This window comes from Amia ocellicauda, chromosome 21, assembly GCF_036373705.1.
Source record: "Amia ocellicauda isolate fAmiCal2 chromosome 21, fAmiCal2.hap1, whole genome shotgun sequence".
Lineage (NCBI taxonomy): Eukaryota > Metazoa > Chordata > Actinopteri > Amiiformes > Amiidae > Amia > Amia ocellicauda.
In genome coordinates this window covers 19,263,414-19,280,025 of record NC_089870.1, presented here as the reverse complement: position 1 = coordinate 19,280,025, position 16,612 = coordinate 19,263,414, and the positions used below count along the sequence as shown (strand labels likewise).

Sequence of the window (16,612 nt, the reverse complement as noted above, 5' to 3'; positions counted from 1 at the left end):
ATAATACAGCGCATTGTGGGATTTCAAAGTAATGTGTTTTTTTTTGTTTTTTTCAGTATGCATATTAGTAATGAGTAAATGTACCACTGCCACTATACAAATAATGCACCTTTCATTAATTCTCAACACACAAGCAAACTGTTAAGATGTCTTTTGTTGCGGGAAACTGAATAGCGCCTCGACACTCCAGTACTTTGTAACCGGCTGCGAAATGGGAATTATCATAATAAATAGCTCCATTCAACCAAATGTGAGAATGCCTCCGTATATGTCCTCCAATTATCATCAACTAGAAATATGCAGCTTTTCATCTGGGTTTTAGTCAAGTTTTGTTTTTCTCCATGAACTACAATTAAACTAAACAAAAAGAAAGGTAATGAACGTCGAGGCAGAACCCACATTCACATACATTATAGATCTGTAAAGCAGATAAGAGTAAACCATTATAGGGTAGGTGTGTAAAGGACAGCTGATACAATGTCTATACTGAGCTGATTGGACGAGAATAATAAAATCGGCAACTGACAAGCAAGCACCAAAACACAGATCCACCTCCACAACAATCTAAACTTAAGGAATCAATTCCTCCCAATTGAAAAAAAAAGAATATTAATATGTACATTTCATATTTCATTACTATTAATAATGATACACTGAAGCACAGATTGAAACTAATCTTTTTTGGGTTCTCAGTGCGGTTATAGAAGTTAATTTACAAAATTAGGAATGCAGAGAAAAAAGGAAACGTGTTGATCTGTATCTGCAGGAGATAAGTGCTGTGTTGCACTCCTGGGGCATCCTCTGCTAGCCTCTCTCTCCCTCTCTCACACTCATTCTCTCTCTCACTCTCTCACCTCTTCTCCCAGGAGTTCATGCCCAGGATGTTGAGCAGCAGGCGGCAGTAGTAAAAGGCCGACTGGGGCTTCTGGGGCCGCGGCTCCTCCTGCTCCACTGCCCGCATGTTCAGGTCGTGGTTGCGCTTCTCGGCGAAGTCCTTCTCCTCGGTGAACTGCTTCAGGATGGCATTGATGACGTCGTTCTCCTGCTTCTCGGACACGCAGGTGGGCGGCGGCGCGGGGATGTTGAGGGGTGCGCCGGCCCGCTGCAGGCACTCGGGGCTGGTGGCGCCCAGGTACTGCAGCATCTCGTCCAGGGCGTCCTCCTCGTCCTGCATGGCGTCCCAGGAGGGCACCACCTCCCGGCACCGCCGCTTCGCCAGGGGGGCCTTCATCGCTTCCTCGTCCTCCTCGTCCTCCTCGGCCTCCTCGACGTGCTCCGAGTCCTCCAAGCTCTCGTCCTCTTCCTCCCGCGCCTCAACGGCCCTGTCCTCCTCCTCTTCTCCCTCTTCCTCATCTCCCAGCTCCTCCTCGTCCACGGCCTCCTCCGCCTCCTCTCCCCGCAGGCCCGGCGGGGTGTGGCGGTGGGCCGTCAGAGCGGGCAGTCTGATTGGCTGGCAGGGGTGGCTGCAGTGGGGCGGTCCATACAGCACCGCCGAGTCCCAGGAGTACTTGCCAGAGATGTCCCGGACGATGATGCGCACACAGGAGCTGGTGGTGGCCAGGCCGGCCGACATGCCGCCCCCCGGGACATTGTCCTCGGCCCTGATCTGCAGGCTGGACAGCAGGGTGTTGTTGTTGAGCACGAAGAACTGCAGGTTGGGGCTCTCGAAGAGCTCGGGGGAGAGCTCGGGGCTCTCGCTGTACGGGTTGTCCTGGTTCTCGCAGATCTGGCTGGTGAGCATGGCTGGGCCCCCGCTCATGGGGTAGTGGCCCAGGTGATTGACGAGGTGGGTGATGACGGTGCGTGCCGCGATGGAGATCAGGCCGTGCTGCATGCGCGTTTTCACTGCGAGGGGACAAGGAAACAAAGTGATTGTGACGGTAAACTCTTCAACTTCTTTGGCCTGTGTGGATTCCTATCATGTCATAGTAACATCTAGAGCGTTGGTCCCTTGTTTCATGAGCTAAAATGAAAGATCCCAGACATTTTCCATATGCACAAAAAGCTGCTCTCAAAAATTGTGTGCACAAATTTGTTTACATCCCAAAGTGAGCATTTATACTTTGCCAAGATAATCCATCCACCTGACAGGTGTGTCACACCAGGACACTGATTAAACCGCACGATCATTACACAGGTGCACCTTGTGCTGGGGACAATAAACAGCCACTCTAAAATGTGTAAAATTGTCACACAACACAATGCCACAGATGTCTCAAGTTTTGAGGGCATGTGTGACTGGCTGCTGACTGCAGGAATTTTCACCAGAGCTGCTGCCAGAGAATGGTTCTTCATTTCTATACCATAAGCTGGCTCCAACGTCGTTGTAGAGAATTAGGCAACATGTCCTAACCAGGCCTCAGAACTGCAGACCACCACGCCAACTACACATCCCACTTCTTCACCTGCGGGATCATCTGACACCCGACACCCTGACAGCTGATGAAACTGTGGGTTTGCACAACCAAAGACACATTCTGCACAAACTGTCAGAAAGCGTCTCAGGGAAGCTCGTCTGTGGTTCATCGTCCTCACCAGGGTCTTGACTCTGGTGGACATTCCTGGGGTCAGCAGGCCAATCACACGCTCCCTCAAAACATGAGAATTGAAATCCATAGATTGGGGCCTAATTAATATATTTTAATTTGACCTTATATGAGCTGTAACTCCGTAAAATAATTATAAGTCTTGCATTTATATTTCTGTTCAGTGTAGTTGGGAAAGAGACACATTTACCTCAGACATACTCCTCATATTTTAATTGATACATAAACAAAATTAAAAATAAGCAGCTTCAATTATTACCCCCCCCCAAAAAAAAAAAATTATAAGAAAGAACTGTATATATGCAGAAATACGTACAGCTGCATTGGTGGAACCTGGCAAAAACTGGGTAATTATAGCCATTCCTTTTAATACCCGACAATTAGACTTCTCAAATCCCAGCGCTGAGCCTATTAAGAACATCTCTGCATTCAGGTTTCTCTGCCAAGAAAAAGTGCTCAAGTTGGAAGAAGCATGCCTCACACAAGGCCACAATGATTAGTAATTTTCTCTTGATAAAAAAGCAGCACGTAGACACTACAGACCACAAAATCACCTGCTGTTAAACACACAGACACTGCAAAAAGGAACGATTCTGCATTTATCTGGTCCTTAATACCCTTAAGGAGACATGAGGAGAAAGCCTAATACAGGCTGAGAACAGCACTATGGTAAGAGGTACCTTTAAGTATTAAGCTCATCTGTTTCAATTTTCTCCTTGCTGCCAGTCTCATTGCTGGTTTTAATTCTGAGGGTGAAGTTAAAGTGTGAATTGATTTTTTTTTCTTTTTTAAAGGCTTTTAACTGCTTAGCACCCATGTAGGCTAGTGCTTGATATTACCCACATTTCACCCCGTTGTATTTTGTTGCAGATGGGTTTTATTGGTACAACAACAGTACTCCAGTTTCTTCCACTGCTTTAAAAGAATGCATTTACACTGAAAGATTAAGAACACACATTTGTCCTATTATTTATATATATACACATATACATCTTATTTTTCAAGCCTAGAAACAAACTGGGAGTTATAATGATTACATACATTTGAGGATTTATTACATTTAATGATCAGGTTTTGGTAGGAAGATTGAACCAAAGACACATCCAACTAAACTGGGTAGGTAGGAATACCTGAAAATGGTTTCTGATCTATACTGCCTGGAGGGGAGGCAACCATTAGGCCTAGGCCCTAAGCCGTGGACCCCCAGAGATTTATTTTTTCCTACATGCCATCCATAGGAGTTTTTTGTTTTTCTCTCCTCCGTGCCTAAATTGTTTATTTAAATGTTCATTTACTTTATTTTAGATCATGTAAACAGTTTAAAGGTCTATTTTTATTTTACTTTATTGTATTATTTATGTATTTTATTTTGCTGTACGTTTGTTGTATGTTTATCAGTCTGCAAAGCGCTCTGTGGCTACCCTGCGAAGGGCGCTATACAAATAAAAATGAATGGATGAACAGATCTAGCAACGGACCCCTTCAAGCAATGTGGAGAATGGCAGGCGATTACCTATAAAGGTCATTCGAAGATTCAAAGCACACTATTTATTTTTTAAATTCTCATCTTGGCGATTAGAGAGAGTCACTCGGCCGTCTACGATACATGGCCGAGTCTTACTCCCCTTCCACATTTTTCAGTACAGATGAGGTGAAGCCACATTTAAATTCATCTTCTTCATAATACTTTATAATTCCTGATTTGTGCATCCCTACTCATATTTCACCCCCGAATGCCTCCCACCCCCTCTCATCGCTGAAACGTGCATAAATCATCTCTCTCGGACAGCTTTAGGGGATTACGTCTGAAGAGCACGCGGGTAAGTCTGAGAAACCAGGAGTGGGATTGCGTTTGCGGGCTGGCGGGAGTTGCTGTGGTGACCTGCAGCAAAACGCAATCCCCTGGGGCCCTTTACTGGAGACGCACCGGAGGCATTAACAACGCAGAGGCAGAAAGGAGAGGACGACTACCTTCGGTGACTGGCTGCAGCTTGGACGACCTCTCTGAGTCCGGGGAGTGGAGTGGCTCGGGCTCCTTCAGGATCTCGAGGTGGAGGAAGGGATCGTAGTCGGCACAGGCCAGGTCGGACAGGTTAATGGGGAAATATTTGGGGTTGCTGAAATTCTGGGCTCCGTAGACGCACCCGTGGAGCACCTGTAGGATGGGGGGGGGGGAAGAATGATAAACAAATAAAGCATGATCGTGCAAATGAGGAAATTACAACCTTATTTCTGCTCTCAATACAAGACAAACAGGTTATGGCTTTCAGACACTATGAAACGGCACGAGGCAAGGCCAACAAAGGTGAAAAGAGAAAGAGAAATCAGTTCAGCTCAGTTCATAAGAAAAACAGCTATGTTGCACATGGAAATGTCTTAAGTGCTGGCTGCGTTTCCTCTAATGACTTCTCCTGCATGCTAGCTAAGTGTAAATGTGCTGCAGCGCGGCCCAGAGAGAGATGAGAAGGAATGAGAAATAATCCCCTCACGTAATGCAGAGAAGTACAACACAGATGGGGTACACCTCAGTGAATCACCAATTTATATGGCTCTTCAGGTAATATTACTAAAATTAAAACAGAATTAAGCTCTACATTCCACAATTTGAGATCTTAATAGCAGATGAATGCGAACAACTTAATACAAAGGAAATGGCAGCACCATTTCCGTTCGATAACGCCCACACGCCCACAGGTCTTAATTTCCTCTGCTCGCCTCACCTTGTAGATACAGCTCAGGACAGACTTCTCTGTGCTCTCCTTGTCCGTTCCAGGAATGTGAATGGGCTGCAGAAGGGTTTTGGGGGGTAAAGCCATAACCCAGTCCAAGAGACAGAGCAAAAGGGACACCACCAGCTGCAGGAAGAAAAACTTTACATTTTATAGTTTGTATTATGTATTCTGGGAGCAGGCAACTCTCTACACCAATGAAGTGTGAAGTTCTAAAAAGGAAGACAAACAGATTAACTGAACAGATCTGCGACCTTACAGGACGTATCAAAGTCTAGTAAACAATCATCAATAAATACATTGAAATGTGTTGGGAAGTATTAAGCAGTGATCCACCCACCCTCTTATCCGGCTCATGTGGAGAGGACTCTGTTGAAGGCAGCAGGTAGGTGATGGTTGCTATAAGGATCTGCAAGGTCAGAAAATTTGTAAATCAAGCTAGTTGGCTACGAGAGCAACAGCCTCACTAAATTTAAACCAAATAAACAGCGCGAGATCCACACATCCTGTATTATAATACGCTATAAACAATTTTGGTTATTTCCCCCCCGCTGCGTTTACCTCCACTATTTTCTTGGGAGAATCGGCTGGGAAGTTCTGAAGATCGTCCACGTAGTTAATCAGCAAGTGAAGTATGTCCGAAGCGACCTGCGCAACTGTTTTATTTGGAAACTGAAACGCAACAAGAAAGAGACAGACCCATAAAGCACACGGCCTTCCATTGGCACACAAAATCCACAATTGGATTAAAGAAAGATGAAGCTGTTGGGTATAGCCATTCTACAAACTGGAATGGCACCAGACATAAATGTTCAATGTGTTGCTGGGAGATGTAATAAGTCCGCATTTGCTCCACTACCAGTTCATAATTCATTCGATAGTGATGTGTGTTTGGACTGCTCTTAAAGAAGTGGGTTTAAAACACGGGAGCAATAACATTCCTGGTACCCTTAAAACCAACAACAGTACAGTCAGCGATGGTCTTAAAGCACCAGTGCACCATCATTTCAGACAAAAACATAATTCCTTGAAGTCTGTCGAGCGCATTCTTCAGTGGATTAGCCTTCTGTCCATTGTATTGGGAAGCCAAACATGTTGACAGTCCAGATTTAGCTGAAGGGACCTAATCTTCTGTACTGAACGGCGCTCAACTCTCCTCCCCCGAGCCAAACAATCTCACAGTCGAATGTGTTACAAAAACATGGCTGCAGAAACTGAGGAGACGTGTCATTGCCAGTATATTTTAAACACATTTTTGACAGTATGTGTATTCCAGAAAATGTTTTAACAACATAATTATAACTTTATCTTACCCATTTATGTGTAATTTTTTTTAGTCAAATATAAAAACGCAGAAGAACAGATATGTGACCTATATTAACAGTAAACTAGAGAGTAGAATGTTATACCTTCAAGGTGACACAAATGACATTCAAAGCTTCCTTAATCTGAGGGTGCCCTGTATTGTGCATCAGCTCTTCACACAGCCAGATCCCCAGGCTACAGAGAGCAACACACCTGCAAAACACAAGCAGCATCAGAAATGAGATGCGACAGACTCACAACAATATAGCATCATCGCCTAAACACAATAATGAAATCTCCCACCTGATGAATAATGTAGAAAAAATTACAACGCATGCTAATTCTCCAGATTTCACTGCACAACTGGACTGCATGGCATTCAGGAAGTGGTCAGTCGATATGAATCAAAACTATTAGGGGACTGCAGTTATCTGATGTCTATGACACACGTGCAGTATCTATGCTTAAAATGCATATGCACATTTTAACACCCTCCCAAATGACAGGACACACAACAACAGAGTCCTGTGAAGCAAAATGTATTTTTTTGGACAATGAAAGTCCAAGATGAAGACCTTCCAGTTGGGGTAAAATCAATGTTATTGCTCGAGGAATCTCAGTCGTTGACCTCTGGGCCAGATGGTAAGTGTAAGGTAATAAAAGCCCACACTAAATGTCATTAAAAACACAAACCCTGCTTAGTCCAGCCCTACTTAGCTGGTCTTTTACATGGTGGCGACAATGCAAAAACTAGCACCTTTTCACTAATCTGTAAACAAAAGGCGGAGAGTTTAATCCCCTAATCTGCTGAACGCCTTTGTGCCGCATTGGCACTGGATTACTTAAAATGACACTTCACTAATCTGTCTGGATGACCAGACAAATGACTAAACAGTTATCTGCTACGAACCATGATGTAGACACAACCCCCTGAAGATCCACCCACCACCAAACATATTACAAGACTGCACAAAAGGTTTAATGCATATTAACAGTATAAAAAAACCTCTGCCATAGCTGGATTAAAACAGATGCAAGCAGATGTTATCACGAACAAACACAAGACGTATGCCACCTACCGGGCCGGCGCGGAGGGCTCCTCTCTCGCCGAGCTCAGGATGTGTTTAATGATGTGCTCCTGCAAGACATTGAAGAAGAAGAGAGAGGGATGGGAGAAGTATTACAACAGCGAGCTTCCCACAAAACCCTTTATACACAAACCAGAGAGCAGGAAGAGCTTAACAAATGAGGAGGAACACCTGGACTGCAAGATGGTTTTTTTCACCCATCAAATCCAACAAGGTCCACTAAAGCAAGACCAACAGTGTTCAATGGCCAAGTCTCTGTAGCTTGAACCCTGCACCTATTCTCTCCTTTCAATCATCTTTTTAACGAGGACAACGGTCACACAGCCCTCCACTTTCAATAAACTTCACCATTTCAACGCATGACTTACACACTCAAGCTGAAGCGTTAATAATAATTTGCATTTCAAATGTAAGACAATATAAATACAAATACAAAAGCTGGACACAGGAGAGACAAACAATTTAAAATTCCCCCTGGAAGCATTAAATTGCCTCTATTCATGCAGAGCAACGCATGTGTTATCAAACACCATGAGGAAAATTTCTCTGCAAATGGGAGACGCTCGCATGCATGGCATTAGTTTCTTAACAACAGCGTCGATTTCCTCTTTAGTGGCGAGGCCAGAATGCCTGATAATTCATTAATGACGGCAGAATTGCGGCGCTCTCCGCCAGCTGCAAATAGGGGAGTCGAAAAACTCCACACAACAGAGATGCACAGAAATCCCCAGAAGGATTAAGACATGCATTTGGTCCGGCGCTGGCTTTAACGTTGAAAATTATTGAGAGGCAGTTTCAAAGCAAAGCAAAATGACTGGCTTGATTGCTTGCAAGTCGTTTTCTCTGGGGAAACTCTGAAATACCTGTACATAGGTGTATTGTTTTTAACACTAGTTAGTGCATTATATGGATTAATCTGGCAGCTACCACAAAACAACTGCTTTCAAAAGAAAAGAAACCCAAAAGCAGCCACCCATATGAGGAATGTGTTACAAGATCGTACAGGTCACACGATTCTAATGCCCCCCCTGAGCCCACAATCCTACCTTGACATCTTTGAACTTCGTGACAACAACGTCATTCGTGGTCGGGTGAAGGGCCGGCAGTTCGTCATACAGGTTGGGAAAACAGACCAGAGAACCCAGCAGAATCTGAGCTTCAACTCTGGGAGCCTGGAGGACAAAACACAAACATCGTTTTTAAATCACAGAAAGTCACAGAAACCACCAGCAGGATGAAGCACCCAGATATTTAAAAGTATTGTATCATGGTGGTAAGTGTCCTGCCAGCAAGACATGTTTGTTACAGTTTTATGTACAATATTACACAAAGAGTAATATACGTGAGAAGAGTCCCACCGAATCAAAAAGGGACTCATACAGTTCTGGGATATACACAGGGGCGATAACAGTGCTCTCACATTCAGAGAGGATGAGGCCGTCACTCGGCTGGCTGCCACGATGAAGTCCAGGATCAGCATGGTGGCGCCCGGCAGCCCGATGGAGAAGAAGCGAGGGGAGCAATGCTTGATGATGGTGTTCACGATATCCTGAGAAATGGGGGGGGAAAGAGAGAGATTGCTTGCAAACGAAAAACATCAGACTGAGAGAGTAGAGAAGTGTAGCAGACTGAACAGGTCACCTGATCGACGTGCAGCAGCCCGCAGTGCATGATGTTATAGAAGTGCGTCAGGAAATCGGAGTTAGGCGAGACATCCTGTCTTCTCTTCATGATTTTACAGATCAGTTTGTATGCATGAAGTTTCCCCTGTTTGTATCTCTCTGGCAGCATGGTAGCCTGGGGGGGGGAGAGAGGAGAGGATGGTACAGTTAGCTGAATACGAAACCAAAACCTGTACGGGAAATTCTAGTCTAGTCAAGTATACCATGTAGTCTTTAGCAAGTCCAGTTTAAACCCCACAGAGAGGTCTTCTACAGGAGAGCGTAAACACACAGTTTGGGAGGAAGGAGCAGCTTACTTTAAAGAGCCAGGGAGTCAGGATGCGCAGCGGAGGAATCAAGGCCGGAGGGGGAGGCGACGTCTGGTTGTCGAGCGAGATGCCCAGGTTGTCTCTGATCTGTGGCAATGATAAAAACAACCATGAAAAGACACACACACAATATTGGAGTTGACCTACACAGATCACTGACCCCTCAATCCCCTCCAGTTACCTTGGCCAGGTTCTGCCAGAGCTCACAGAGGTAGTCGAAGACCTGCGCGTGGATCTCCGGGTCCTTGATCGAGTTGACATCCCCTAAAATGCCCAGCATGCGCCTCCACATCACGGTGGCGACGTCGGCGTGCCATCCGGTCAGGCTGCCCCCCGCCATCACACTGCAGTCCTCCATTGGGAATTCGCTGGTTTCTGGACGGAGAGAGAGGCGGAGAATCAGGATGATAAAGCCCTCAAAAAAAGGCACTGATAATTCAAAGCTATGCCCAGAGGTTAGGGGGATACCGAGGTCATCGGGGGTCTGCAGGACTGAGTGGTGGAGTTTCTCGTCCAGCTGGAGGTCCTTGTGCTCCATGTGGTCGGCGTTGAGCGTGGCTGGAGAGGGGGTCTGGGAGCGGGAGCCGGCCGGGGACTGAGTGGGGGAGGCGCTCTCGGACCCTGGGGGAGACACGGCCAGACAGTTGCAACCCAGCCGGAGACAAGAACGCAAAAACGTGGCGACGGAGGGGCCCGCGGGCTGGTTCCTCACCGGTGATGGTGACGGTGTCGGCGGACAGGGCCTGCTGGCTCAGGCTGCTGGTTTCCGAGTCGATGTGCAGAGTGGTCAGGCTGGCCAGCTCCTGCTCGTCCGCCGTCTGCAGCTGGGAGTGCAGCCCGTCCTGCTCCACAGAACCCCCAGCTGCACCGTCAGGGCCGAAGTTGAAGTCTGCGCCGGGAAAGGGACATTGTAATCGCAGGAAGCGCCAAATGGTGACATTCTGGATACAGTTTAGCACCTAAAGCATTCAGCACAATCAGGAAGGAGTTTAATGTTTCTCTGTTGTCACTTCAGAATCACTTGAAAGCCCAGACGTTGGCACGGCCTGCAGGCTGTTCCAACGTCTGGGTATGAAAGCCTGGCATCTGAAAGACTTTTCACGCATCGTCCTCACTCTCAAATTTGCGGCCGTCGTCCTGGAAGGCGTTGAAGGAGTCCGAGTGGCTGTCGGAGCTGATGAGGTCACTGCTGCCGGCGCTGGCGGGGGACGTCCACTCCGAGGGCACGCCGGGGTCGTCGATGGGCCGCATGGGGTTCTGGCGGGTCAGGAGGTCGGGGAGGTCTCGTGGGACTTCGAGGCTGCCGGGGCTGCTGCCTCGCCTCGCCACGCCCTGCCGACGGCAAACGGTCAGGTGAGCACGGGGACGTTGCAGCAGACGGAGATGGAGGACCCAGAGTTACAGGACATGTGTGGATCGTTCGGGAGCTACTTTGCATACTAAGTGTACTTTCACAAACACATACATGAGTAAGACAACATCCCACCACCCCCATTCCGATTCCACACTTTTTTACGCTCGTATTGACAGTTAATGGGGTTTTATCTCATTGGATTATTACTTAAACCCGTTCACTTTGATAACACAAAACGACTCGATGACATTGTGGAGCTTTGAAGCAAAGCAACACATTCCGACAATCCTAAATTGTTTATTTCAGATTTTCCAGGGCAGTAGGAGTACAAGGGGTAACAAAAACATCTTGACATCAATTTGCCACCCATCTCTGTGCACAGGACACACTCTCGTTGCGCCAGAGTCACTAGTTTAAGTGCGACACGCAATAGTCATGAAAAGTTCAAGTTTCCACGGTCCCTTGTCGTTCAGGACTGAGAAAAATAACAAGATAAAGGTGTGAAAACCACAAAAAGCTGACAGAGAGCAGAACAGACAAACAGCTACACGTCTGAGAAGGTACTCAAAACAGGACTGCAATCTTTGAAGTGCACAGCCAAATAAGGCGAGCTGGAGAAGGTTTACGATCAGTTAAATGGGTAAAACCAGATGCAATGGAACAAGCGTCGCCTATTCTCACTTCTCACGCTCCTGATGTGCTGTTTTTCACGTTGTTTTCCCCCCACACTGTTATTGGAAGTAGTCAAGTCAGGTAAACCTATTTTTCATTCTTTGGCAACTATATGTAACTCATAACTAAAGGAAATAGCTGAGAGAAGGAGGACCGCCTATAATATGCCAGAAACACTTTAAAGTGTAATTGTAACGCTTCTACCAACGTCAAAGATACTGCAACAACAGTGTCTGGAATCTGGGTCCTGCGCAAGTCTACGCCCACCTCCCGAAATTAAATTGAGATCGTCTGGGCGTCGGATCTGCTGAATAAGGTACACACGAAACACTTGACCACAACATGACTCAAAGGCCTTCCGTCAGCCAGCGCAGTGAACTGATAAGGAAATGAAAACCCATAATTAAATGGTGAGACTCACAGCTGTGCTTTTGGCCCGTAGCCTCTCTTGAATAAACTCGTCCATGAGGTCGCTGATGTTGGGGTTGCTGTTGCCAGCGTCGGTGGAGACCGGGCGGATCTTTTGGCTCAGGTCCTCTTTATTGGCTGGAGTCAGATAAAGAATGAACAGTATATTATATTACAAGACTGCCGAGGCGGAGGTTCGTGTGCCACTGAAGTTATTTATTCAATCGATCAATCAATCCTTGCTGACCGGTTTACACCACTGGGTATCCCTGCGCTGGCACCCTGCTCTGGGACGTGCATGGGAATTAAAAGAATTCCCAGATGTTCCCAAATATTACAAGATTTTGACTTATTATCTTTATTATTATGAATATATTCATCTAAACAACACTTTCAATATTTATAAGTCTTGCCTAATTAGCTATCGGCTATGCTAACATATACTGGAATATCTACAACCTTTTTCTGGACCCATTAAAGAACATTTCCCCTAGTTGGTAAAGATGTATCACAAATTTAAATCTTAAAAAACTGATCTAGACTGAACTCTAGCCAGTGGTGTAGTGACCAGATGTCAGGAGGGCTACGTATATATAGAAACAGGTGCACATCAATCAAAACAATGGTAAAAAATATAACCGATTATAACCAATAAGCAATGCAGGAGCTACTCACAAGACATGCAGTCCCAAAACAGACAAAGTACCTTGCTCTCTCCAGGGCATGGACAGAATAAGAGTTAGAATTAGTGATCTTGTACACGGCACAGTAGAAGAAAAGGTTGTGAGCAGGTTAGAAGTCATGTGGAAAGAGAAATCCATCCCAAAGCAAGTGTTAAAATTGTGAAAAACAAAACCACAAAATAAAAAACATTCTTCACAGCAAGAAGTGCAGCAAACAGGCTTGCTGTCCCAAAGCCAGGTGCACCTTCTCCTCAGACAACAGCCAGTAGTTGGTTATTTATTTGGTTCAGTTACTGTAGGTATACTTTCTTTCTGACCTTGTGCTTAGTGCTACATCTGCCAATCGTGTAATTCGATTCCTGATGGGTAGACATCGTCTGAGCTGCACTATGGGATACGCCCCAAAGTGACCGTTACATTCAAACTCTCAAAACTAGTTCAAGTTGTCCTTATTATCTTGGTTACTGTGCCAGTACAATACACCCAGAGATTAGACACCATCCACTATTTATGTTTTTATATATACATTTGCTTCCTACAAATTCACAATGACATTTTTTGCAGCTATTCAATTCTCTGTAAATCCTGGGACGATGACAAGACCCTGAACCATGAAGCAAGGCAATGCTGCCCTCTGCTGGTCCGACATATAATCAACACAACGAAACTCCATCCCTTATTGGAACTGGAAATACAAATGAGGAAGTGCAACAGTTTTTTGGGGGTGTGATTTTTTTTTGTATGCCTCCCCTTGACAAAAAACACACTTGGTACCTACAACACTGTTACAAATATAGTACTACACTTTAAATGCACCGCTGCTGTGAAGGTCTGAGTACATTTACTATCAGGTTACACCGCTGTAACTAGAAGCTAGGTAGTCAGCCTGGGGTCTCGCATAATCCCTACCCACAAGACACTGCATTTAGGAGAATTTTTTTTTATCCAATCTTTTAACGAGCTGATCTTCGGCTGCAATGACTTCGGTAAAACTTTACGTCAGCAGTAGAAAGTCTGCTATTTGAGATACGTTTTATACTGGGGTGAGAGAAGGCAAGGAAGGAGAAATGAGCCGATCAGAGGCCGCATGCAGCATCCAGACAGAAGGGGGGAAGCAGAGATTATATATCCCACAAAGCTGGGGCAAAGGAGCCTTCCTGGGGTCTCACTGGACTTTGGATCGTTTACTGATTGCGCTACAAACTTGAGGGGGAGAAAAAAATTAAAATAATAAAAAAAGCTTTGGTTTAAAAATTTGCATCCAGCAGAAACAAAAACAAAAACAAAAAACAGGCGCTTTTGTCTTGGGTTTGTGCTCGGGCCGCCATTCCGTGCTCACCTGGTGCTTTCCTTCCAAAATAGCCCATTACATGACTGTACAGATCCCTCAGGGGCGCCTCTGCTGGCACTTTGCTCTGCCGCTGTGGGGAGACGTGTGCCTTCGGCTTGGAGAGAGCATGTACGACAGATTTATAGACACCACCCAGGGACCCCTGCTGCTGTGCATGATGCCCTCTGTCCTGAGACGTGGACCTGATGGCGCTGCGGCTGACCCGCCTGCCCGCTGCACTGTCCCTCTCCGCCTGCTCCTCCCCCAGCGCCTCCCTACCCCTGTCACCGCTCGCCTGCCCCGGGCTGAGGGCCTTCTGCACCGCAGGCCTGGCGGTGTCGGGCGCCGAGCTGGCAGGACCACCGCTGCTCCCTCCACTAAAGCCGCTAAGCCTCCGCAGCCGGGCCTTCCAGGGGGCCTCCTTGGTCTCTAAGGGGTTGTGGAACTGGACGGACTCGGTGGAGGGCCGGAAACTGACGTGCACGCCGCCGTGCCGTTTCTTGCCCCCTCCCCGGACCAGCCTGGGCTTGAGGGCTGCCGTGGAGGAGGTGTGCCGGCCTCGGGGGGGCTCGGCCGCCGGTGAGCAGTGCTCCTGCGCTGAGCTCTCCCTAGGGTGGCTGCCCGGCTCCCCCCTCCCCTCGGTGCCTGCCTCTAATTCTGTGGCATCCTGCCTGGACAAGTGATGGGGGGGTCTCTCTGTCCTGCAGAGGCTAGACTTCCTGCCTTCCAAGCTCTCCTCCATGATGAACAGCTCCCTCGCCTGCCAGGCCGCCTGCTCTTCTAGGCTGTCATACATGCTCTGCTCTGACTGGCCTACGCTGTCCTCGTCGGCCGTGGAGTCGGCGCTGCCTTCGTGCCACGCCGGCCTCCTGTCAGCGCACTGCCAGCTCTCTAACAGGGCCATGGCGCTCTGACCTGCCCCTGCCCCTCTCTCCGCCCCCCCCGTGGCCTCACCCTCTCCCTCAGCTCTGCCCTCCCCTTTCTGCCTCAGGTACTCCCTGAGGGACGACAGTAGGTCGTCCTCCTCCCCGTCACACTCTACGGGCGGATGGTGCAGGAAGGCCGGAGGGGGCTGCTCTGAAGACCCTACCAGCTGGCACAGGTGGTCATAGATGCTATCCCCCACCTCCAGCGAGGACACCCGGCCGCTGACGCCCGCGTGGAGCCCGCCCGCAGATCTAGACCACACGGAGACCTCGGCGGGACTCTGCAGGCCGGGGGCCCCGTGAGATGGACTGTCAAGGACAGGAAGTGCACCTTTGACCCGCTCGGCGATGAAGGGCTCCATGATGTCGGACGTGCTGCTGCTCCGGGGCAGGGGCTGCTCCTCGCCCGGCGCCACGAACACCTCCGATGGGGGCGTCTCCTCGCTCTGGGAAAAGTGGCGCATCCGGGCAGCCCGGGGGGCCACCTGTGGGTCCTCCATATCTGGGAAAACAAGCATACGTTGTTGGAGGGGGACAGCATTCAGCGCAGAGAAAAACAGTCAGAGCACACATGCAACACGGCACAGACAAGCACCACAGACGAGCTCCGACTTATTCTTTTAACGGGGTTTGAATGCACACACTAGTCACCCCTGTCTGAACAGGGCACTTTTTATTTTATCTATATTTACTGCTCACTAAATAAAGCGCAGGTGGCGAGACGTCAGAGGAGTCGTAGTCAAATAATTTGACATAAAAAATACATTGCAGTGGAGCAGCTAATTCTACTATCCGACAAAGAATAAAAACACACGATTTGTTTAAAGTAGGAGTCTTTAATTTCCTAAATCTGCAATGTTTTACTTCAGTGACTTTTCTTTTTACTGTCTGCAATGATTGATTTGTCGTGCAACAAATGTGGTTTCGACTGCACATGAAATCAATGCAAAATAATGGAAAATAAAAGATATTTCACAGAAATGTTTAAAACATGGATATTGAAGTAATGTGTTACACGTTAACACTCGATGGGTATTCAGAAAAAGATGTCATTGACCGGGGGAATGGAGGTGGAGCCAACAGGGGGAGCAGGGAGAGGGTCCGGACACGGTGGATTTGAACCAGTCATCATGAAGAACAATCATATCTCTGGGTTTCAAACTAGAAAAGTTGATAAGCTTTGCCGTACTTGATCAGCTTTATAATAGAAATACGGTAGGTCACAAAAATAAAAATAAAGCACATGCAGTTTAGTACCAGTTTTCAACATCCAAGCTCAATTTCTCTTGAGCTATAGATCTGCACAAAAGTATGAACGTGCCAGGACAGATATAAAATTAAATAAAAGAAGCAGTTTTCAAAAGCAAGAGGAAGAACATGATGAGAGAGAGAGAAAAAATAAAGCTGGGGGAGAGACAACAACGACGACGACAAAGACGAAAAATAAACCATGACGGTTAGTTTACAAGGAGTTAAAAAAAAAAAAAAAAAAAAAACAGGGGCGGGGGGAGGGGGGTAAGCAGGGTGCAGGTGCAGCGGGGAGGAGGGGGGGGCGGCAGAAAGAAGCAGAGACAGCTCTAC

The 16,612-nt window shown here is 47.2% G+C and overlaps 1 protein-coding gene across 5 annotated transcripts in view; it reads right to left on the bottom strand.

Moving 5' to 3' along the window:
- ralgapa1 (Ral GTPase activating protein catalytic subunit alpha 1) overlaps positions 1-16,612 on the bottom strand; it is a 54,816-nt gene that overhangs the window by 25,398 nt on the left and 12,806 nt on the right. For all 5 annotated transcript variants that reach the window (XR_010805197.1, XM_066694689.1, XM_066694690.1 and 2 more), the window contains exons 17-33: positions 15,363-15,533; positions 12,106-12,230; positions 10,774-10,990; positions 10,371-10,547; positions 10,127-10,279; positions 9,840-10,033; positions 9,647-9,745; positions 9,310-9,465; positions 9,089-9,217; positions 8,715-8,840; positions 7,660-7,718; positions 6,685-6,793; positions 5,837-5,947; positions 5,616-5,684; positions 5,267-5,401; positions 4,518-4,701; positions 855-1,845 (exon numbers count right to left, since the gene is read on the bottom strand). Coding sequence is in view for 4 of the 5 variants with exons in the window: in XM_066694689.1 (XP_066550786.1) it covers positions 855-1,845; positions 4,518-4,701; positions 5,267-5,401; positions 5,616-5,684; positions 5,837-5,947; positions 6,685-6,793; positions 7,660-7,718; positions 8,715-8,840; positions 9,089-9,217; positions 9,310-9,465; positions 9,647-9,745; positions 9,840-10,033; positions 10,127-10,279; positions 10,371-10,547; positions 10,774-10,990; positions 12,106-12,230; positions 15,363-15,533 (3,205 nt within the window). In the remaining variant the exon portion in view is untranslated. The remainder of the gene's footprint in view (positions 1-854; positions 1,846-4,517; positions 4,702-5,266; positions 5,402-5,615; positions 5,685-5,836; positions 5,948-6,684; positions 6,794-7,659; positions 7,719-8,714; positions 8,841-9,088; positions 9,218-9,309; positions 9,466-9,646; positions 9,746-9,839; positions 10,034-10,126; positions 10,280-10,370; positions 10,548-10,773; positions 10,991-12,105; positions 12,231-15,362; positions 15,534-16,612) is intronic.